This window comes from Brachypodium distachyon, chromosome 2 (assembly GCF_000005505.3).
Source record: "Brachypodium distachyon strain Bd21 chromosome 2, Brachypodium_distachyon_v3.0, whole genome shotgun sequence".
Classification (NCBI taxonomy): domain Eukaryota; kingdom Viridiplantae; phylum Streptophyta; class Magnoliopsida; order Poales; family Poaceae; genus Brachypodium; species Brachypodium distachyon.
The window spans coordinates 50,179,824-50,202,518 of record NC_016132.3 but is presented as its reverse complement, the minus strand read 5'-3'; the positions used below and the strand labels follow the sequence as shown (position 1 = coordinate 50,202,518).

At 45.5% G+C, this 22,695-nt stretch overlaps 4 protein-coding genes across 7 annotated transcripts; 3 read left to right on the top strand and 1 right to left on the bottom strand.

Moving 5' to 3' along the window:
- Positions 1 to 1,972: 1,972 nt before the first annotated feature.
- Positions 1,973 to 4,246, top strand: LOC100827068 (protein NRT1/ PTR FAMILY 1.2). Its single transcript, XM_003569820.4, has 3 exons — positions 1,973 to 2,133; positions 2,257 to 2,474; positions 2,589 to 4,246. The coding sequence occupies exons 1-3, from the start codon at positions 2,049 to 2,051 to the stop codon at positions 4,044 to 4,046; spliced, it is 1,761 nt and encodes a 586-aa protein (XP_003569868.1). The 5' UTR covers positions 1,973 to 2,048; the 3' UTR covers positions 4,047 to 4,246.
- A 144-nt stretch (positions 4,247 to 4,390) lies between these two features.
- On the top strand, positions 4,391 to 7,499 carry LOC100830412 (protein NRT1/ PTR FAMILY 1.2). Its single transcript, XM_003567090.4, has 4 exons — positions 4,391 to 5,001; positions 5,415 to 5,632; positions 5,725 to 6,281; positions 6,380 to 7,499. Exons 1-4 carry the CDS (start codon positions 4,908 to 4,910, stop codon positions 7,239 to 7,241), a joined length of 1,731 nt encoding a protein of 576 aa, XP_003567138.1. The 5' UTR covers positions 4,391 to 4,907; the 3' UTR covers positions 7,242 to 7,499.
- Positions 7,500 to 7,623: 124 nt separating this feature from the next.
- On the bottom strand, positions 7,624 to 17,910 carry LOC100830101 (malonate--CoA ligase). Of its 2 annotated transcripts, none has more exons than XM_014899356.2 (17): positions 17,211 to 17,518; positions 16,529 to 16,701; positions 15,609 to 15,803; positions 15,152 to 15,353; positions 14,884 to 14,972; positions 14,570 to 14,639; positions 14,124 to 14,176; positions 13,768 to 13,875; positions 12,731 to 12,829; positions 11,279 to 11,371; positions 11,105 to 11,182; positions 10,909 to 11,010; positions 10,337 to 10,427; positions 10,148 to 10,221; positions 9,709 to 9,888; positions 7,938 to 7,991; positions 7,624 to 7,855 (listed from the first exon to the last, which is right to left on the bottom strand). In XM_014899356.2, the coding sequence occupies exons 2-17, from the start codon at positions 16,667 to 16,669 to the stop codon at positions 7,817 to 7,819; spliced, it is 1,668 nt and encodes a 555-aa protein (XP_014754842.1). In that variant the 5' UTR covers positions 16,670 to 16,701; positions 17,211 to 17,518; the 3' UTR covers positions 7,624 to 7,816. The 2 variants fall into 2 exon arrangements, with proteins under 2 accessions (XP_014754842.1, XP_014754841.1); XM_014899355.2 differs by lacking the exon at positions 17,211 to 17,518 and adding an exon at positions 17,586 to 17,910 and having other exon boundaries at positions 7,631 to 7,855.
- A 151-nt stretch (positions 17,911 to 18,061) lies between these two features.
- LOC100826760 (pentatricopeptide repeat-containing protein At2g33760) lies at positions 18,062 to 21,496 on the top strand. Of its 3 annotated transcripts, none has more exons than XR_001406270.2 (3): positions 18,062 to 20,115; positions 20,380 to 20,450; positions 20,553 to 21,496. XR_001406270.2 is itself a non-coding variant. In XM_003569819.4 (2 exons), exon 1 carries the CDS (start codon positions 18,352 to 18,354, stop codon positions 20,092 to 20,094), a length of 1,743 nt encoding a protein of 580 aa, XP_003569867.1. In that variant the 5' UTR covers positions 18,062 to 18,351; the 3' UTR covers positions 20,095 to 20,115; positions 20,380 to 21,496. The 3 variants fall into 3 exon arrangements, 1 of the variants encoding a protein (XP_003569867.1); XR_730916.3 differs by having other exon boundaries at positions 18,062 to 20,247; XM_003569819.4 differs by having other exon boundaries at positions 20,380 to 21,496.
- Positions 21,497 to 22,695: the final 1,199 nt, after the last annotated feature.

Below are 22,695 nucleotides of genomic sequence, written 5' to 3'. Positions count from 1 at the left end.
CAAAAAACGCTCTCAAAGCACCCCCAAATTGTAGCTTCCCTCGGAAGCCCCATCAGATTGTCCCCGGGCTTAAAGGCACGGCCGGGCGACCCCAAACTCCGCCGCGAGTACTGCTCCTAGCAGTATGGCCAACAAAGAAGCGAAGCAATTAACAGCTAGCCTGCGCACCGTGAAATCATAGGTGATGTGTAATATTGACAAGTGTTTTAGATGAAACATTGATGTAGATATTTTGAATAATATGAATACTTATGTGATGACATGTATCTTGTGTTGGAACTTATCCTGGACTTGTGCTCGTACTGGTTATTTGTGTGTTCGTTTTCAGGTGTTGCCGGAGCTAGAGGAACGTGGTCGATGACGGGATCGAGGGACGAAGCTTGGGAGAAGCTGAGGTCGAGGATCAAGGTCATGCGGGACGTTCGTGCAAAGAAACAATGAAAGTGAAGGCTACGATGATTTGGGAGGGTACCAGTTTGTCGTACGTTGTTTATACCGGAGATGTACAGTATTGGAGATATTCGACACGTGATGGTCGAGTTTTGAAGACATCACAAGAAGAGTTGATGGCATGGAGTGGCATCGACGTGAAGACATGTAGGTCCAGCCGTGGCTGGATGAGAGCTGTTTAAAGATTAAACAGTATCGTAATCAAGATGGCGTCCGATGGAAACGTGGTCCACATTAAAGTTGTGCGTGTCGTCGAGGCGAACAACTTTGATTTTGGAGTCATCTCAATCCGAGGTCGTATGTGGGACCCACAGGCAAAATACCGACCGGGACAGAGGAGTTCGTGTTGGATTCGGATTCGGTTTAGAGTCGCGATTTTTCCCGTATAAATAGAGGACGTCCTAGCTAAGATTTTAGCAAGGACGTGAGGAAACTCAGAGCTTTAGATCTAGATTAATTCTTGAAGAGTTTTTGGATGCATGGTTGCATCTTTTGTAATCGATCGACATCGTTGCAATAAAAAAATTCGTTGGCGGTGTCATCTCTGTTCTTTTCGGATCTTCGTGGAATCTTCGTGCTAGATCTTTCTAACACTTTGGTGCAGGTTCATCACAAGTTCATAATACTTTGTTGCAGGTTATCATGAGATCAAGGAAAGATCGCGATTACTTCATCTTTCTGATTATTCCTCGAAATCGATTATAAATTAATTCTCGTAACTTTCTGTCAGTTGTTACTGTTTTGATCATATCTTTTGATTGGTAAGTCCAATTGAGTTTATTCGTTGGTTAGATTTCAGTACCTTTCTTTTTCATATTCATACATATTTTTTGTTTCATCCAATCAAAAGTTACGACTGTTTTACTATCACGAACAGAAAAATAATATAAGATTTAAACTTTAAAAAAAAAATTAATTTGCTTCCGCTCAATCATTCAACCATTTCTCGTTGCCTATCTCTCGATCTCACACACACTAGACTAGTTCTGCCAGCACTAGCACAGCTCGAGTCCAGTAGCAACTGACCCGATCGATGGAGCCTAGGCGAGTACCATTGCTCCACCATGTACAAGTGCCGTATATAGTATGTATTAAATATGCCACCTAAGCAAAAAGATTCAGGTGCCGCCTTATTTGATAAGAAAAAAAGTATGGTACGATATCTTAATTTAGATACTACTCTTAGCTGAACCGAAAATTTATAATTTCTTCCTCACAAGACATAATAAACGAGAACTTGTTTTAAAATATCTAAAATATCTAGTGTATATGATATAGTCTGAGATAAGATTTAATGTATCTAAACACATTGTATATTAAGGCGCCAGTGCTTGTCTATATCCCACGTGGCATTAGGCATTTATCAAGAATACTCGCCGGAAATAAGGATGTTACTGTTAAGCACTGAGATCATCGTCTTATTATTTTCTATCCTTTTTCTTGTTCAGGCTTTAGAGTAAGCATTGATGTCATCACTTTGACACTGGCGCCGTACATACGGTTCACATATAAATTGTCTCCCTCGGCATCTCCTCTAGGAAGGCCCAGTCTCTGCTCTGTCCGTCGTTTCTATCTGGACTAGGATTCTAGCTAGCTACATGGAGGTCTCGGGTATGGAGAAAGCCCTCCCGGTCCCGGAGGGAAGGAAGAAGGGTGGCCTTCGAACCATACCGTTCATCATCTGTAAGCAAGCGAGCGATTCCTTTTTTCTCTTAACATTAATTGCCACTCATGGATCGGTATCTAGCTTCTAGCTAGCACAAAGCAACAAACACTGAAGCTCATGACTGAAATCTTTTGTTGCAGCGAACGAGATCTTCGAGAAGGTGGCCACGTTCGGGCTGCAGGCCAACATGATCCTGTACCTGACCAAGCGGTACCACCTGACGGCGGCCACCAGCACCATCGTGCTCTACAACTGGAGCGCCGTCAGCAACTTCCTGCCCATCTCCGGCGCCGTGCTCGCCGACGCTTACCTCGGCCGTTTCCGGGTCATCGCCATCGGATCCGTCGTCAGCCTCATGGTAATTAAGCAGATTAATTATGCTCCCTTTCCATTCCCCGATCATGATCGATCGGAAAAGCAGACGGCAGAGCTTAACTGTATCTGTATGGCTGGTGCCTTTGGTGCGGTGTAGGGGATGTGCGTGCTGCTGACGACGGCGATTCTGCCGGTGTTCAAGACGAGCCCAGAGTGCTCGGCGCACCCGCGGGAGTGCACGCGGCTGCCGTGCCAGCTGCCGCTGCTCTTCACGTCGTTCCTGCTTATGTCGCTCGGCTCGGGCGGCATCCGGCCGTGCACGCTGGCGTTCGGGGCGGACCAGCTGGACACGCGGGACAACAGCGCCAAGAACGTCCGGACGCTGCAGACCTTCTTCAACTGGTACTACACCGTGCTGGGGCTCTCCATCGTCTTCGCCTCGCTCGTCATCGTCTACATCCAGGAGACCAAAGGGTGGGTCATCGGCTTCGCGGTGCCCGTCGTGCTCATGCTCGTCGCCCTCTCGCTCTTCCTCCTCGGCTCCTCCTTCTACCTCAGGGCGGATGCCGACAGGAGCGTCATCCTGGGGATCGTGCAGGTGCTCGTCGTCAGCTACAAGAACCGGCACGACCCGTTGCCCGCCGAGGCCGCCGACGCCTCGTGCTTCCACAACAAGCCTGGGGTCCGGCCCAGGGCGCCCACCAACAGGCTGAGGTACTTGAACCGGGCGTGCGTGCTGAGGAACCCAAGCAAGCTGACCAACGGCGTTGACGACGGGGCGGCGTGCGGCGACGACCCGTGGACGGTGTGCACGGTGCAGCAGGTGGAGGACGCCAAGGCAGTCATCCGGGTGCTGCCGATATGGTCCACGGCGATCGTGCCCGGCGTGCTCGTGGGGCAGCAGATGTTCCCGGTGCTGCAGGCCAGCAACATGGAGCGGCGGATGGGCGGCCTGGAGATCCCGGCGGCCTCCTTCGGCGTCTTCAGCATCGTCACGCTCACCGTGTGGGTGGCCGTGTACGACCGCGTGCTCGTCGGGCCCTTGTCGCGGCTCACGGGCCGCGCGCGCGGGCTCAGCCTGCGGCAGCGCATGGGGCTCGGCCTGATAATCTTCGCCGTGGCCATGGGCGTGGCCGCGCGCACCGAGACGCTGCGGCGCGCCGCGGCCATAGCCGAGGGGCTCCGCGACGTGGACCCGCAGACGACGGGGCGCACGGTGCGCATGTCGGCCATGCGGCTCGTGCCGCAGCACTGCCTCATGGGCCTCGCCGAGGCGCTCAACCTCATCGGCCAGATCGAGTTCTACTACTCCGAGTTCCCCAAGACCATGTCCAGCATCGGGGTGTCGCTGCTGGCGCTCGGCATGGGTTGCGGCGCCTTGCTGGGGAGCGCCATCGTGGGGATCATCAGCAGAGCCACGGGCGCGGACGGCCGGGACAGCTGGGTCTCCAGCAACCTCAACAGGGGCCACTATGACTATTACTACATGGTTCTTGCGGGGCTCTCCGTGGCCAACTTCGTGTACTTCGTCTGGTGCGGCTGGACGTACGGGGAGGAGGGGCAGAACAGAGTGATGGCGACCGAGGACGAGGAGGAGGATGTGCAGAAATGGTAGGGAAAGGCATCATTGGCGAGTGGCGTGGTCGTTTCGGTTGAGATGGCGCCTTTCGCTCTTGCGAATTCCTGAATTGTTGGTATGGATGTGCTTGTGTAAAAATGGGGGATGCAACCAATCTGTATCATCATTCTCTGTGGCTCCTAGAGATCCCTGACCTGCAACGTGCTTACATGCATCTCACTTGCATTTTCGTGTTTTGCGGCTCCTCGCATGATTCCCACCGTTCAACCTGCCATATAGAAGGTCGATCCAAACAGCATGTCTAAAACAGGAAGAAAAAACTTATAGGAGTATCCAAATTTTTGGGGCCGAGGGCACCAGCAAAGAGTTGATATTCACCTGAAGTGCACACATACGGCAAGTGCTTCTCTGCCACTGAAAACTTGCAAAGAGCCACAACCGCCATATATAGCTCGCCATTTATCTCGGTGAAGGACGACTGCTTCTCTTAATTATTCTTCCACGAATATGTCCCCTTGGTCTCTAGGCAAAATACCTTGTGCTGTGGTGGTTGAGGTCACAACCTTTTGTTTTGTTTTGTTTTGTTTATACTTTTTCCAGAAGATCACGAGTTTGTGCCCCGTCTCCTACCTTAAATGGAAGACATTATAGTTTCTTGTGCACGCCCCTCGTTTCTCCCTTCATCTATACCTCATCCTCGACCCTTTCTACCCATTTCCATGGAGAATGCAGGAGCATGTTCTTTTCTCTGCCGATCTACAGAGTTGCATTTCCCATCAATCATGCTGACATAGTTTGAAATCCATCACCGCTTGCCAAGCAAAGGCGGAAACGAGCACGGGCCGGTGCTGTTCACCACCCCCAGCTGCTGCTGGCCTTTAGCTTTCGGGAAGATCGATGGAAACCCAGGAAGGTGACGCGCATAGCTCCGAATCCGATGCCCCCAAAGTGAAAGAGAAAGGTGGATTCGTCGCCCTGCCGTTCATCATAGGTATGCCATACTCCCCCCTTCTTCACTGCCCCTAGATCAACTCAATATAGGTGCGGCACTGGGGTAGCATACCAAACTGAGAATGATCATTGATGAGAGAGACATGACATGCATCTATAGGTTGCAAATCGAGTGCAAAGATATAGTATATTTTGATTTTGGATGGGAAACACACATCACTTTGCCATTGGCATGTCCACTTTTGCCAGAGATCGCAGACCATACATATAAGTGAGCTCATCAGGATTCGTTAACAGCGAAAGAACATCCTTTAGTTACTAGATTTAGCTTCAGCCCATCTCCAATCTTCTAGAATCTAGATGCACATGCTATTAATCCATGTGGTATATACTTCCATTTATATTTCTGTACACTTTGCCTTCGGTTTGATGGATTCTTTTTTGTAACCGTAGCAAATGAAATGTTGGAGAAAGTCGCGGGATTCGGGCTCAACACCAACATGATCATGTACCTCACCAAGCAGTATCACCTGAGCAATGTGACCGCCGGAGCGATGCTCTTCGTGTGGGCTGCGGCAGCTAATTTTGCACCCATTCCCGGCGCGTTGATAGCCGATATGTACATAGGCCGGTTCATGGCCATCTCCTTAGGCTCAGTTGCATGCCTAACAGTAAGTGTAGAAATACCAAATATTCTTCGATTCTTGCCACATGTTTTGACTAGCGCAACAGATGAATGATTTTTTTTGTTTACTTGCCGCAGGGGATTGTTTTCCTATGGCTGAGCGCCATGATACACGGAGCACGGCCGGCACCGTGCGGTGCTGGCATTGTCCCGGAGCAGTGCATGCCCCCCGGGCCGAGGCACCTTGCCTGGCTGATAGCCGGCTTCACGTTCCTGTCCATCGGCGCTGGAGGCATTCGGCCATGCTCCATGGCATTTGGTGCGGATCAGTTCTCCAGGCATCCCAAGGAGAAGAGAGCGAGGATCCTACAGGCCTACTTCAACGCCTACTATGCGTCCATCGGAGTGGCCTTCACGGTTGCCGTCACCGTCATCGTCTATGTGCAGGACAACGTCGGGTGGAAGGCCGGGTTCGCGGTTCCAATGGGGCTCATGATGCTCTCCGCGGTGAGTTTTCTCTTGGGCTCCCGCCTCTACATCAAGGAGAAGGGATCCAGGCAAATGTTTTCCGGGATAGGTGCCGCCTTCACGGCGGCCATCAAGAACCGTAGGGTGCGGTTGCCGGTGAAGACCGAAGACGGCGTGTACTATCATCTCAAGGACTGCAAGCTCACTGTCCCCACGGACAAGTTGAGGTGAGCGAGACTCAGAGCAAGATCCAGGGAGTGGAGGTGGAGCTACATTGGGGAGGGCCCTTCCAATATTTATTCTTAATCACTTGTGATGCGTTCAGGTTCTTGAACAAGGCGTGCATGATCAGCAACAGTGAGGAGGCCTTGCCCGCTCACAGTGACGTGGCGGCGTCAGAGTGCAGGGGGCTATGCACGGTGGACCAGGTGGAGCAGCTCAAGTCGGCGATTCGAATCCTGCCGATCTGGTCATCCACCGTCTTCCTCGCGCAGGCCATGAGCCAGAACTACGCTGTGCTGCAGGCCAACGAGATGGACCGTCGCGTCGGCGTGGGTCGGTTCCATGTGCCGGGCTGTTCCCTCACCATGTTCAACATGGTCACCATGTCGCTATGGTCGGGCAGCTACGACAGGTGGATCGCACCGGTGCTGCAGCGCATCACAGGCAACCCACGCGGGCTCACCATGAAGCAGCGCATCGGCGCCGGCCTGGTGCTCGCCACTGCAGGGATGGTCGTGTCCGCGGCGGTGGAGGGTGCGCGGCGCAGGCTGGCGCTGTCGGGCGGAGGGGGCACCATGTCGGCGTTTTGGCTGGTGCCGCAGTTCGCGCTCATGGGGCTCGCGGAAGCGTTCGGTGTGATCGGGGAGCTGGAGTTCTTCTACACCGAGCTGCCCAAGAGCATGGCCAGCTTTAGCATGGCGCTGCTCTACATGGCCATGGGTGTTGGCAACCTGGTTAACAGTCTGATCGTCAAGGTGGTCCACGAGGCGAGCAGGCATGGAGGAAGGACGAGCTGGCTCTCCAGTGATCTGAACCTGGGGCACTACGACTACTACTACTGGTTGCTCGCCTGTTTGGGCGCTCTGAACTTTGTATACTTCCTCTGCTGCGGCTGGGCATATGGCGAGGAGGGGAAAAACGTGGAGTGGGAAGAGGAGGCTGAGACAGAACGGCCTATGGCATAGTTTTGTAGTGTTTGAGCTTTTGGTGTCTCCCTGTCAGAGGCCGTTTATAACGTTGTACTAGTAGGTTGCTGGGGGCGGTTCTCTCAACATGTTTAGGACCATGAGGGTGGTCATCAATCCTGATTCCTGAATCAGTGGACAGTGGCTAAAAGTTTGCGTTTTCCAATGTCTATCGAATCTGGGCAACTCTGCCGTTTCTAAGCGACCACCGATGTCTATGGTCAGTGTTTCTTTAATCTTCAGGAGATACTTTGCATTGGTTCTGGCTATCCCCTGAGGCCCTGAAGCAAAAAATGTTGGAAGCATGTTTCTGATGATTAGTTTCATCAAATTATTATGGGGGCGGCTTTTGCTACACAGCGTGTACGTTTTCCCCCTATGGTACGTAGTAGAACTTATTTCCCCCTCTTAAAAAGTTCACAACATACTTCCCCCTCTGTTATTTCACATTCTTGCTCGTCAGATTATTAGTGCACAATCTACTTGCAGATGTAGTTATGTACTATAGTCACTGTCAATTATTATTGCCAAACAAAATAAAACTATTAACTGACCACCAGAATTTGTAACCACGTTTACGCTTCTAATAATTTCTTCAGCTCCTTTTTATTAACCTGAAATAAGCAACAATGAAATCAGTTGCAAACTCAACACAAATATTTTTCGAAGAAAAAGAAGTATTATCTGTCTCCACACCTTTCCCATGGCATTCCGAGGAAGAGAATCCCATAAGTACAATCTTGTAGGAATCTAGAATGCACAGAAAAACAATTAACACTAGTGAGAAAGAACATAGAGTTCAGGACTGACAAGATAGTAGATATGTACATATACCACATGCAATTTCTTACTTATTTTTTAATAAGCTAGCACGAATTTTGCGTGGGAAACATCAATAATCATCTCTAGTTTTTCGGCTTGCTTAGATATGTATTCCTATACTTTTAGAGGAACCAAATCAATGACAGATGTGTCATTTGTACGTGATGTTACACAATATCTTTACTCTTATAAAGATCCGAGTTGGTTATCTATGATTTGGTAAAAGTTACTCCCTTCGTTCCATAATTCTTGTCTCAAATTTGCCCAAAAATGGATGTATCTATTCCTAAAAAGTGTCTAGATACATGTAAGATTTCGACAAGAATTATGAAACGGAGGGAGTAGATATTATCTTTACTCCTTGTCCCACCAAGAATATTCCCTAGATAAATTGCTAGCAAAATTGCCACTGACTCTGTGTGGTAAGATATGTATCACAATTTTTTTATTATAGTTGATTGGATTGACATATATCTTGAGATAATTGTTACTTTAGCACAAACTGGGGATAATACATTTACACAACTTATGCAAACATTCTTTATCCCTTTGCAATGCACACGATTTAGCTAGTAAGAAATTTAAAACTCGGGCCACACTAGGCCGTTTGGCTGTTTGTAAGAATTGACATGACGTGTTTGTAATTAATCAAACCAATACACCTAGAAAAGTAGAATTAAAATTTTGATCAAACTTTAGGTGTCTAACTAGTCAGTCGTTCATATATGATGCTAAATCAGTAGTCAGTTACTCCCTCCGATTCATAAAAAGTGTCGCCCACTTAGTACAAAATGGGCGACACTTTTTGTGGATCGGACGGAGTAAAATATAGGGTCACAAACCCACTTTTTACTTAGCAATAATATATTGCCATGTAGAGTTATAATTCTTCAAATTACTCTAGTAAGTATTAACTCATCTTTGCAAAAATGTAGATAAATATTATGAATCACCTAGCTTACTACTTAATATTCTCGTGATTCGTGATAAAAAAGAATGAAATATTAAGCTGAGAGGTTGAAATATATTGATTGCAACAAGGAAATATTGGCAACATATTAGATCTGCATGGGCCTTGAACCACTTTGACGTTTCACTGCTAGCCCATCAAATATATTTCCCTTCTTAAATCCTACTCCCTCTGTTCCTAAATATAAGAAGTCCTAACTTTGTCCTAGCCAAAAAAAAATTCAAGTTTGATCAAGTTTATAGAAAAATCTATCAACTGTTAAATATAAGATCCAATGAACCAAATAACTTAGATGATGTGGATTAATGTGGTGTCTTGCCTCGGAAACCCGCATTGTGCTTTTACTATATAATCCCTCCGATCCATAATAAGTGTCTTGGATTTAGTACAAAGTCCAACTTTGTACTAAATCCAAGACACTTATTATGGATCGGAGGGAGTAGATATATGGTAACAATTTAGTAACATCCATTAACATGAGCAGACAGATTGATAAATTTAACATTGGCAGATGTGATTTTAAATGAAATTCAGGTGAGGAATACACCCTTGCATACACCAGCATAAAAGATGAGAACTCAAAGATAGCAGGCAGCAATTAGGTAACGGATACCATGTGAGAACGCAATACTGTAAAAAGCTATCGAGAAAGGCAAGTCTTGTAGAATGGCAAACCTTGTATGGAGCAAGCTTATCTTTTGACCAACTTGTCAATGCTTCTAATGTTAGTGCTGGCTTCGAGCCCTGTTCAGCTCTTTTCTTTGCCTCCTCCTTAGGAACAATTATTGCACATATAATCTCCCCATAAGCTTCATCAGGCAAGCCAAGGACAGCACACTCCAGAACAGTGTCATGCTGAACAAGAAAGCAAACCACATCGAAATGATTGGATGAGTAACAAAGGACTTCAATCAGCAGCACCAAGAATTCTTTTGTGAAGTTTCTAGCCTAGCATCATCTATCGCTCACTCTCAATGTGTGGAAAGCACTTAACTGGTGAGAAGAGATATCTGCAGTTCATAATTATCAGCGGTTCTTTCGGTGCAGTAGGTGTCCGATATTTTCTAATATTTTATACACGTGAAGAGGTAGTTCCAAGTGAATGAGAATTTACCTCTAACAGTACCGCCTCGATTTCTAACGCCGACAGCTTGTAACCACCAACTTTCATGATGTCAGCATTTGTGCCTACACAGATTAATACAAATGAGGATGACAATCCCAAAAAAATACTAATGTCACGGTCAAAATGAAAAGAGTGACCGGAAGGAATGATACTGCAGGGCCATAAAGTGGCACTTACGCCCTAAAATTATAAAGTATCCATCATCATCTACAGTTACTGTATCACCAGTCTTGAAGAACCCACCATCAATAAATGATTCTGCTGTAACCTGCACTAGAAATTTGTTAGTATTGGATAATGAAATATATTGGCTTCTCAAGATGCATCTTTACACAGCGTAACTTAGAAGTAGAGTCCATGCCACCACAACTCATAGGTGATTGATAATAGACGACATCACATTTAACAAAAAGATGTGAATTTAACAAAATTGAAGCATAAAATGTTAACAAGTGGATTGGAGATTGGCTGAACAAATGCAGCAAAAATATACTCTATTTAGTGTCCATGCCGAGGGAAGAAATTATATGATGGTACTGTACAACTTGTACACCATCCAAGAAACTATACCTGGCAATAGTAATCTAAGGATGTAACACATTGGATGTTATCTACAAACAACTAATCTATAAGATAAAAAAAATCTAGATTTTCTCCACGTGCATAAAAAAAGCCAAGTTAATACTTCACACTACTTTAAATTTGATGGGTGATGAATCAGCAAAGAATTCTTTGAATTGAAATTGTACCTCTGGTCTTTTCCAGTATTCCTTGAAAAGGGATGGACTCCTAATACAGAGCTCGCCAACACCAGCTTTAGTTTCGGTACCATCCTCCATAATGATCTTGGCCTGATAAAAAAAGATGTCTTAAGTGCCATGAAGCAATACAAAATCAGTTTGACTATATCCTTAACTACAAGTGTACAACGGAACCACAACATACCTCAACACGTGGAAGAGGTTTACCGACTGTACCTTCTCTCCGTACACCATGCAATGGATTAGACAGTGCCATGACAAACTATAACAAAATAAGACTGTCAGGAACCATGACAAAATTCCTATTAATGAAATGCAAGTGCATATTGACCAATGGAGGGAGAGTTTCTGTTTTAACCTCAGTCATGCCATAGCGTTCCAAAAGACGGTGACCTGTGACTTCCTCCCATCGTTTCATTAATGGAGATGGAAGAGCTGACGATCCACACATCTACAGTGATTCAATGGATGTTAGTAGCACTGGTGTAGAAATTTCACAATACCAGTGCAAATTTTGATAATGTTGAGCAAAGCCTGAAGCAAAAAAAAAATGAAAAACATAGAAATAGGAAAAGACACAGAATTGGATAGGAATGCAAGTGCAAGACAAAGGATTGCAGAACACATCAAAGTTGCAGTAATAGTTGTTCCAATAGAACACAAGAAAATATAATAATCTAGGAATAGCACCTTAGTCCTTACGTAGCAGGTATTCGTTTAGTCATTCAGATAGTGACTGGTTCCTTTTAGCTATGCTCATTAAGTGGAATAATTAAGTCGCAGTGGATGCTGAAATTCCAATGGAACTAGAGGCATTGGAAAGCAAACCATAGGAATTTGGTAGCATCATACCTGTGATCTTAGAGTCTTTATAGGGGAAAGAACTTCAGGATTCGAATCCTAAAAAAATCTGATTGAAATCCTACAACCCAAAGAGGACCTAAACATCTATTACTTAAAGTTGGAGACGTCAATACGAAGTTACAAACCAACAAGTCATTTTGGCTTCAATTCCTGGCAAGATCAAATAAACTAAATCATACTGTACTACTCCCTCCAATCCATAATAAGTGTCGGGGATTTAGTACAAAGTTAGTACAACTTTGTACTAAATCCCCGACACTTATTATGGATCGGAGAGAGTAGTAAACAAGCTCACAAAGAAACGCATGCAAGAAACTTAATATCTTTTTCAAGCCCTTGCACTATTTGAAGCTACAAAGACAGTTAGGCCATAGCTTAGTCTTTGATCGAAGAACTCATGGTGACTGATCCATAATGTGCATTACAGATCTTGAAGCCCTGACTTAAGTATTTTAGTGATTGATTCGGCATTTCGGCAAGCATACCAACTTGACCAGTTGGACATTGCAGACAGTGGCGGAGGCAGGGGGGCCAGCAGGGGCCCTGGCCCCCCCTAAGATCCTGAAATTGCTCTTAGGTCCTTGCTTTATTATAAGCATAGCTGTGAGTTTTAACATTTTGGCCCACCTAATAATTATATTTCTCGTTCTGGCCCTCAGAAAAATTTCTGTCTCCGCCCCTGATTGCAGATTCAACAGCACAATTGAAGGGCCCATGCCTGTGAATTTACCTATCTTGTCACATCTCCAGCAAATAGTAATAAGGTTCTGTACATTGCAGCTAGCTGTGGGCAAGGCTTTCAGAATGAAAGCACAGGAAACATGATAAGACTTATGTAGATAATCCATAAGTGACTTTCGAAGGGGCATTTGACATTCAAATTTCAATGTTGAAACAAAGATGCAAACAAAAATACAATTATTTACAAGATGTAGATGGAACTTACCATTAGTCTCAGCTGCTTTGCAGCGTAAGAAGAGGCAGATTGCTGATCAGGATCCATACCATCGTACCCTTGCAGTAGACGTGTGTATACTGTTGGAACCTGGCACTCCAAAAGTATCAAATCACCACAAAACCTCAACCAATTTGGTGAGAAAGTAGTTCGAAATATATATGTGTTTTTAGAAAAGAGGAAATTGCATGGCGGGTCCTACAACTTGGCACCGATGTACAGTTTAGTCCTACAACTTGCGAATTGAAAAAGCGCATACCTAAACTTGGCACCGCATATCACGCTTGGTCAAAATCTCGTCCGCGCTCAAATTTTCGGCCACTTAGGTTTTTTTTTTTGCAATTTTGCCTTCAGAATTTTCGCACTTAACCCCCGCACCCGCGGCCTCGCTTTGCCTGTAGCTTAAATTCCCAATTCTACCTCCATTTGGGCGAAATCCCTAGCCCAGTCTTGTTCCTCCGTCGCCGGTCCGGCCCCATGTCCGGTCCGCCCCCTTCACCGGTCCTCCTCCGTAGCCGGTCCAGCTGCGGGGGACCGAGGGCCGGCGACGACAGAGGCGGACGGGCGACGGAGGAGGACCGACGAAGGGGGCTGACCGGAAACGGGGGCGGACGGGCGACGGAGGAGGACCGGCGAAGGGGGCGGACCAGACATGGGGCCGAACCGGCGACGGAGGAACAAGACTGGGCTAGGGATTTCGCCCAAATGGAGGTAGAATTGGGGATTTAAGCTACAGGCAAAGCGAGGCCGCGGGTGCGAAGGGAAATGGAGGCAGGGGGTTAAGTGCGAAAATTCTGAAGGCGAAATTGCAAAAAAAAAAAACTGCGTTGTCCAGGTCAGCAGCCTGCGTGGCCGAAAATTTGAGCGCGGACGAGATTTGGACCAAGCATGATATGCGGTGCCAAGTTTAGGTATGCGCTTTTTCAATTCGCAAGTTGTAGGACTAAACTGTACATTGGTGCCAAGTTGTAGGACCCGCCATGCAATTTCCTCTTTAGAAAACATCAATACATGTCATAGAACCATACCCCAGTAAATACTGTGATAGCCTCATCACTTTTACTGGCATCATTGGGATAAGACTCGCGCCATCTCTGCCATACTCCCCGCACGCTGAATTTTGGCATGAATTCAACCTGTGATCGCAGAAAAATGTTACCAACTCACCATGAAAGCAACTTCACAGGTATTTTACCGAACAGTTTGATCATATTTGTCTCTTAAAGCAAAACCGCCCAAGTAAAGGCACATTAAGTGGCCAGAAAATAAATCAAGAGCTAAGGAAGAACGGTTAATATTTATTGATCAAAACAACTGTTATATAATTCCTAAATACAGTTATACAGCATGTTATATGATACTACAAGTTAATGAGAGTACTTACCACTGATCCTGAATAGAGGGGTGCAAACAGAGCATTGAAAAGGCCATGCACATGTAACTTTGAAGTTAAGGACTTCAACAAAATTGACAAAACAGCATGAATCCTCCAAATATAATTATAACAAGTTAAGGGCAACAACTATCATAACTGAAATTAAACATTGCAAACTAGATGAGGTGGTAACTACTATCTTAGAGCATGTACTTAGTGTTTTAATCCTGAATGGGCATGATGACTATAATATGTGAAAGCTCAACTGAAGATATCAAGCATTTTTCAGAAGGGAGTATCATCTGAAGTTCGAAACATGTATCTGTATAACTGAAAACTTGAATGAAAAACAGAAATGATGATTTGACTTGAAAATAATGCAATTTCACATGTTAGTATAGTATATGGTGCTAGATCCTTAAATTGCATTTGGTATCAGCGTTTTCTGTGGATATGGTGCAGCGGAAGGCAGTGCAGAAATTGGTCTTCACTTTGATATCCCCATGCCTCTGTCAGAATTTGAACCTGCCAAACAAGTAAACAAAATGTAATGTACATTAAATGACTAAAATATAGTCATTTAGTAATTGAAAGAAGACACACCAACCATAAGCACTTACAAATCAGTTTATATAGTTAACAGAAAAATGAAAAGGTGATCAAATATGGTATAGGCATATAGCAAAACAAAGTAACCAAAAGTGTTACCTTCAATTAGAATGTTTATAAAACTGCAGGTATGGATTTACTTAAAGATGATGAGATGTACCTGAGAAAGTATCCCCTTGTGAGTGTGTACCACTCCTTTTGGTTTACCAGTTGTACCACTGGTGTAAAGGATAAGAGCAGGATCATCTCCTGTATAATCAAATTCCAGCATAATTAGATTTATAGGAGCCAGTCGCGAAATATTAGGAAATAGCATTGATTATAAAAAATACAGTCACGACTGAAGATAACAAAAAGTCCATGCAGTGTACAAGCAGCGGCTTAAATCAACCTAAAATTTGAAGTATAGAAAATGCAGAAACATTAACCTTTGATTTTGTTTGAACGGTCAATGTCAGCCATTAAGCTATAAACTGATGATGCCACTTCGCTACTTAAAGGTTCTTGGAAATCCATCTTTGGAGGTATACTTTCCACATCTGGAAGAAGAGAATAACGAGCAGAACATTTGGTAGAGATGCTCTCCATGATGTCATGATGCTCCTTGGTGCTCAAAATCATAGAAATGTCCTATAAGTTGTGGCAGTTAGAAATAATGACATACTTCCATAGTACATACAAAACTGCAAACATATGTGTCTATGACCCTTTGTGTCCCATCTAAGAAACAGCCCTTGCTACATGGCCCTCTGCAAATTATATTTCTAAAATTCAGCCCCTGCTTACAACAACCAAGGTGAAATAAATACATAATATGATAGATATCTTTCAAATGTAAGCTGATATATTATAAAAACAAAATATTGTAATAGGTTTGGAACAAACCGAGTCATTCATGACATGCAGAAGTTCAACTTCTGGATAGCTAAGTGCAAGAGGTACTGCAACTCCACCGGAAAGCCAGGTTCCAAATATCCCAGCAACAAATTCAGGAGAGGGTTTGGCCACGATGCCGATACGAGCTCCACAAAGGAATCCTGTCCCATTTATTCCCTTGATAGAAGAATCCTTAATTGCATCCTGTGTCATTTAAAACAACAGATAGCTGAATTTTTGTTAAGGCATCATCAACAGGCATTGAACAGATTCACAGGATAATATTAAGTGTATGTTTACGGAAGCTCAGTTGACTTATTTGTCAAACTACTTGGTCAAAATAAAATTGAATGGGGGAAGAAAACTACAACATAGGATTTGACAAACATATTTTCAGAAGAAAAAATTGGAAGCATGTAAAACTTTTAATGATTGCATATATCCTTTATCAATATGTAACAAAACCAGACTGCACTTTGTAAAGTCTAACTTGTACAGTTTTTGTGATGCCTTCTAGCAAACATGCAAGGTCAAGGACATGACGAATTAATTGCTTGGCTGAAAAATGATGCAAAGACAGGACGAACTAAGGACAACACGGCAGATACTTGCATGAACGGTACCCATCCTGTCTCGCACCTGCACCTTACCTGGACTAGTTCAGCTAAATCATAAAGTGTGAGATCGCATTTTGGGGGGAGTTTGAAGTTGCATATTATTGCATCAACACAGTTAATTGAAAAACTTCAGTCCCAATCTTATGAAAGAAAATAATTCCTTCTGCATACCAACAAAGGAGAAGGGAAAATAACAAAAGATCCATTTTGGAAACTAGGAATGAGGTCAGGATAGGCATATTTCAATCACCTAATGGACAATCTCAAACTGAATAAAACAAAATTAGCATATAGAAAAAGGAGTGGTGGTACATTTTTTCTGCACAAAATATTGTAGACATCCAGTGCAGATGAAATAAGGTGACCAAGGCTATAACTCTTTTGGTCAGCTCTTATAGCCACGCGGGCACCATGTTCCGAGCCATGCTTAAAGACTTCTTGAACAACCTCCATGAACGTGTGACAATTTTGTCTGGTGCTGTCAACTGGGCCACGAGCAAGAATAAGAACATCAGAAAACACAAATGACACTATTTTAGATCAACTTTTCAACCCTATGCTTAAAATAATATTCATATACAGAGATGAATGATCAACTGCCTCTGCATGCCATAAAAAACAGTAAGCAATGGTTGGTCTGAAAAATCAACCACGCTACTAAAATAAACCTAATCATCTAGACTGCTTCTTCAATCAATCGACTTGCGAAGCACAATCTCGACAGTCAAATTGATCAAGCACAAACTGCTACATTACCAAAGTCATTGTGGAAGTAGCTTTTCTGCAGAATTAATTCACTACTCCTTCTGATTCACAATGTAAGTCCTACAATTCCAATGCAATACTGCTCATGTCATTCCTATTTAGCCCTTCTTAAAATTTCACCAGTAATTGAGCCTCCGAGCCCTAGTCATGGTAGAAGTACTAGTTTAACAATTAATTTTACAAAGTTCCAGAATGTGACATCATGATCAGCACCACAGAAGGTATCCACCTCAAATTCCACCACATGTACACCAAATCCCTCATGAAAGCAACAAAATCGAAGCTTGAAGGGACGCCCGCCCCATGAATCCGTAGCAGCTGCTACTCTCTCCTTTCTACGTGGAGCACCCACTGAAGCAAAACATCAAACACCTTCCGTTCCGCCGAATCAGTGAAACGACAGAGCATCGCACGGATCAGCATCAGCGCGTGGAACCGCGGAAGCTAAGCCGCATCAACTGAATACCGCGGAATCACCGACAGCAACCCAAATCAACTGAGTGACGCGGCTGTGGCAAAACGACGAACACCTAGCGGTGAAAGCGAAGCACAAGGAGAGGGGCTGAAAAAGAGCAACGGCGATGGAAACGTAGAAGCTGCTGACCTGAGGAGGAGTCCGAGGCGAAGTGTCGTCGGAAGCGAGAGGGGAGGTGGAGGCAATAAGAGGAGGAGCGGAGCAGCAGGTGGGTGGAGGTGGAAGAGGCGTGGGCCGTGGGGCAATTGAATGGCGTCATCAAGCGCGCCACGGCCCCGCGCGCCCACGCCTGCGTCCGCATTTACGGGCGGCTCCGGGTAGGTGCGGACTGTGGAGTCTATTGCTACGAGGTTGCTCGTGCCATGTGGGAACGGTGGGCGGCGCACGGATCGTACTAGGTTGCCGGGCGGCGGTGGTGCGGCCGAGTGCCGACGGGTTCTCTCCTCCGATCAGAGCTACTGTCTCGTGGGTGGGTGGCACTTAAATACGGGTCATCCCACAAAAGTACATCTATGCCAAACTACGGAGTAGGAGGGTAAATTCTGGGAGAGAGTGAGGTGGCAAAAATGCTTTGCCTATGTTTGCATGGTAATCAAACTTCGCCCTCTCAAAATTTTGGTCATCAGCAAGATTTAGTTCTTGTTTGGATATAAGCCTTTTTTTTTGTCAATGTCCCACTATCAACTCTAATTCATTTTCTTGCTAAAGTTGGCCAACTCAGAACTCACTAGCCAAATATATTTGGCTTGGCAAACATGAACTCAAACCAAACACAACCCTTTGTTAGCATAGTTAAGGACTTGGGGGTTGGGGTAAAAACGCCTCTTCCAGACAGAAGCCAAAAACAAATGTCTAATTCCTCGCTTCAATAATTCAAATTCTCTAGACCTCCGGCATGGATTCCCACCACCGCTCGCCGGAATATAGCTCCCTCCTCCTCGCCGGCCCACGCATCGGCCCTCTGAAGCAAGCGCACGCGCGCCTCGTCGTCACGGGTCACAGCCGCTGCCTCCCGCTTATCACCAAGCTGGCCAACCTCGCCGTCGCAGCCGGCGCCGCTCCCTACGCGCACCTCGTCGCCACCTCCCACCCCGCATCCGACTCCTTCCTCTTCTCCTCCCTCGCGCGTGCCGCCACGCACCAGGGCCTCCCCCTCGCCGCCCTTGCATTCTACCGCTGCCTCCTCTCAGCCGCCCTCCCCTTCTCCAGCTTCGCCTTCACAGCTGTTGCCAAGGCCTGCGCCGACCTGTCCGCCCTTCGAACCGGCATGACCGTCCACGCCCACTCCATCCTCCTCGGGTTTGGCTCCGATCGTTTCGTGCTGACGGCACTTGTTGTGCTCTACTCCAAGTGCGGTCGACTACCTGTTGCACGCAAGCTGTTCGACGCAATTCGTGATAAAAATGTTGTCGCTTGGAACGCGATGATTTCTGGGTACGAACAGAATGGGCTTGCCGAGCAGGGGATTGAGGTGTATAAGGAGATGAAGGTGGCCAAGGCGGTGCCTGATTCCATGACATTTGTGGCTACGCTCTCTGCTTGTGCACAGGCTGGTGCTCTGGACTTGGGACGTGAAGTGGAGAGACGTATTGTTTCTGAAAGAATGGACATTAGTGTGTTTCTTGGATCTGCACTCGTGAACATGTATGCCAGATGTGGTGTTGTCGACAAGGCTCGTCAATGGTTCGATGTTCTCCAGGAGAGGAACGTCGTTACATGGACTTCCATGATCGCTGGGTATGGAATGCATGGCCATGGTCATGAGGCAATCAAGCTGTACCATTTGATGAGATGCAAGGGGCCGCCGCCCAATGATGTCACCTTTGTTGCTGTTTTATCCGCATGTGCACATGCTGGGTTAATTACAGAGGGTCGTGATGCCTTTGCTTGCATGAAGAGGGTCTATGGACTGGCCCCTCGTGTCGAGCACTACTGTTCTATGGTTGATATGTATGGAAGGGCTGGACGTCTTGAAGAAGCAATGCAGTTTATACGCGATTCTATGCCTGGAGATCCAGGACCTGAAGTTTGGACAGCAATACTTGGGGCATGCAAGATGCACAAGAATTTCAGTCTTGGGGTGGAGGTGGCTGAGCGACTCATTAGGCTCGAGCCTGAGAATCCATCGTACCATGTTCTGCTTTCTAATATATATGCTTTATCCGGTAAAATGTACCATGTCGAGAAAGTAAGGAATACCATGATCAAGAGAAGATTGAAGAAGCAAATAGGATACAGCTTGATTGAGCTTGGAGGTACTTCCCATTTATTTCGCATGGGCGAAAAGTCTCATCAGAAAACTAGAGAGATTTATCAGTACTTGGAGGAACTGGTGCATAGGATTAGTGCTGCTGGCTACATGCCTGAAACTGAGTCTGTGCTGCATGAGTTGGAAGAAGAGGAGAGGGAGGGTGCACTGAGATATCACAGTGAAAAACTGGCAGTAGCTTATGGGCTCATGATGAGCGCAGGAAGCACCACCCCCCTCAGAGTAATAAAGAACCTGCGGATATGCAGCGATTGCCATCTTGCCATCAAGTTTATGTCAGCTGTGGAGAACCGAGAGATCATTGTCAGGGATAAGCACCGTTTTCACCATTTTAAAGATGGCAAGTGTTCCTGTCTGGAATATTGGTGACAAGCTGTCATCTGTTGTTAGGTACATTTGACTGGTACTAATAGTCATTGACAAAATAATTTCTTGGGATTGAACAACTACACTAGCATATACTGCTTGTCCAGGAATTCTCTCATCAGCACCGTCTTTATTAATTTCAATCACCAGTAGAAGGTAACATCTTTAGAGTAATCTACTTCAAGCGGTGGGGTGATATTGCATCAAAATTCAAATATTTACCTTCATCCATATTCAGTTTCTGCTGGGTGTAATGGTTCTCATTTTGTTGAACATCCACAATTCCAGGTACCTGCATATTCCACACTTCCATCAAATTCTCAAGCGTTAGGATGTTGAAAGACGAAGAACCAGCTCAGGTATTCTTTGGTAGTTCCTCCTGAAGAGAGAAGAGCGAGTGCAAGCATCCAAATCTACCGTTTCTTATGAGGCTGGACTTGTGCTTTGTTCTCAATTGTCAGGATGTTGAAAGACGAAGAACCAGCTCAGGTATGCTTTGGTAGAGAGTGGGTGATACAAGTCTACTGTTTCTTATGAGGACTTGTGATTTGGACAATTCTGTCCCCACTCAGTCTCCAGTATTGATTGGAAGTGAGAGCAGATCAAGTCCAATACAGTATTCTGATTCACATCCGTCTGTCTGATCCGTGAAGCACGTTGATTCCCATCGATCTGCTATGCAAAGACTGAAAGACATATTCTTGATTTTTTGTGCTCGGTATTAGTGATGTGCCTGGCTCATTTCATGCGGGGAATTATAGCACAGAAGCTCTTCTTCTCTCTCCGGCCTCAGTGTGTGGATAATACGCTGCATTTGAAGCCTTGTTCTGCAGATTGCTCACACATTGGTGAGTGGTGACTGACGCCAACTATGGTTTGCTAATTGATTGCAACTGCAAAATAGCCAAGATTAGAAGATTGTAGAGTTTCATGCACCAAACTTAATATTCTGTTGAGGAATGATGGGCAAAATACACTTCATTTCAATGAAGATTGTACTTTTGACCGCAACATTACTTTGTCAATGTCCTTTCGAAAGTACACCGTCCTTATCACTCGCAAGCTACAACTTTTATCCGAACAAACCATGGGCACCAGCAAACAGCATGGTCCCCGCTGCGTAATTGGTGTCAGTGCTTTTCAGGCCGGTGTGACTTGGATGGTTATGTTTTGGACTGTGGCCAAAGTCTTGGATGGGCGTCAATCTTTTGGCAAGCCAAAATCTTTTTGCTCGTTTCAGATCATTTTTCTTGTGAACATTGGCTAGCTTATGGGCAAGCTAAACTTCAGCTAAAACTTTAGCCAAATGTTTGACATGACAGATCTTTGGCAGAAGCAAAGAAAATGTAACATTGAAGCGGGTTTGAACTTGTTAGGAAGGGAGACTCTTGAATTTGTCTTCAAAGAGGATTGCAAGTTTGCCGATCTCTCTTATCTCTCTGGTGTCGATGTTGCTTACTTTTTGTGTCGCTTTCATCTCCCGTGTAGAGGCTTGGCGAGTGACCGCGGGTTTTTCCTCTTGACGTAACCACAGGGTGAGCTCTCGAGGTTGGAGCGACATCATGGTGACATTGCGATTCCAGCTCCTTGGTGTAGCAAGGCAAACCCCCAAACTTGGTGCGCTACCTTTTTCATGGAATTGCGGAGGCAGCATTGCGGCGGTTGTGCCATGGCATGGCGGCGGTGAGCTCCGAGACTTCACGATGAAAACGGCTTCAACATCCTGTCATGGTGGAAGCAAGCTCTAAGACTTGGCATGGCATCAAGGTGCAATGAAGGTGTCTCCGGCACCTTGGTGTGGCGCGGGCGGGCTCCTAGACTTGGCGCGACATCAAGGCGTGATGGAGGCGGCGTCGTGGCACACATTGGCGCCGTAGACGCGAGCTCCAAGACTGGGTGCGGCACCAAGGCGCGTGAAGGCAGTGTTGCGGATTCAACACCTTGGCACAGTGAAGGCGAGCTCCGAGACTTGCCGCAGCATCAAGGCGATATGAACGCGGCGTTCTGCCTCCACACCTTGGTGCAACGGAAGGATTGGGAGCGACCACTCTTGTCCTGGCCTCAACGGTTCCAACTTTAGAACCTTCGACTTTGACTTTCTCGAGGAGTCGTATAAGTACCTCTAAAATTTATTTTATGTTGATTTTAGAACAAAAATACACGCATAAGCTTTGTCTAAGTGTGACTATATGTTGTGCACCACTTACATCTTTTAACTAGTAAGACTCAAATGTAAAAATAGAGTCAAATACATAACCAAATATCACCTAGATAATCATGTGTTTTTGCTTCCCTGTTCCTTCTGAAACGTCACAATCAATTACTACTCGGAGTGTTAAAATACGGCCCCCCTCACCTGCTAAAACAGCTAGTCTTTTTTTTGGTACTAACTTTGACAGCCATGTTGAAGTTCATGAAGAATATAGATTACACATGGACCACCTGTTTGTTTAGTTTGCGTTTAAGCCATCTTTAGCATCCTCGTTTACTACTATTAATAAAAGGTTAATAAAAATGCAATCATATACTCCCTCAGTCCCATATTAAGTGCCGAAATATTACATGTATCTAGACGTATTTTAGTATGTAGATACGCCCATATTT

Excerpts from the sequence above, each read along its gene's own strand:
- LOC100827068 (XM_003569820.4), top strand. The coding sequence starts at position 2,049 with ATGGAGGTCTCGGGTATGGAGAAAGCCCTCCCGGTCCCGGAGGGAAGG. Across the intron at positions 2,134-2,256 it reads AACCATACCGTTCATCATCT|CGAACGAGATCTTCGAGAAG; the intron begins GTAAGCAAGCGA and ends CTTTTGTTGCAG. Across the intron at positions 2,475-2,588 it reads GATCCGTCGTCAGCCTCATG|GGGATGTGCGTGCTGCTGAC; the intron begins GTAATTAAGCAG and ends GGTGCGGTGTAG.
- LOC100830412 (XM_003567090.4), top strand. The coding sequence starts at position 4,908 with ATGGAAACCCAGGAAGGTGACGCGCATAGCTCCGAATCCGATGCCCCC. Across the intron at positions 5,002-5,414 it reads CGCCCTGCCGTTCATCATAG|CAAATGAAATGTTGGAGAAA; the intron begins GTATGCCATACT and ends TTGTAACCGTAG. Across the intron at positions 6,282-6,379 it reads GTCCCCACGGACAAGTTGAG|GTTCTTGAACAAGGCGTGCA; the intron begins GTGAGCGAGACT and ends TGATGCGTTCAG.
- LOC100830101 (XM_014899355.2), bottom strand. The coding sequence starts at position 17,757 with ATGCGGACGCAGGCGTGGGCGCGCGGGGCCGTGGCGCGCTTGATGACG. Across the intron at positions 13,876-14,123 it reads CCCTCTATTCAGGATCAGTG|GTTGAATTCATGCCAAAATT; the intron begins GTAAGTACTCTC and ends CTGCGATCACAG. Across the intron at positions 7,992-9,708 it reads ATAAGCTTGCTCCATACAAG|ATTCCTACAAGATTGTACTT; the intron begins GTTTGCCATTCT and ends TGTGCATTCTAG.
- LOC100826760 (XM_003569819.4), top strand. The coding sequence starts at position 18,352 with ATGGATTCCCACCACCGCTCGCCGGAATATAGCTCCCTCCTCCTCGCC.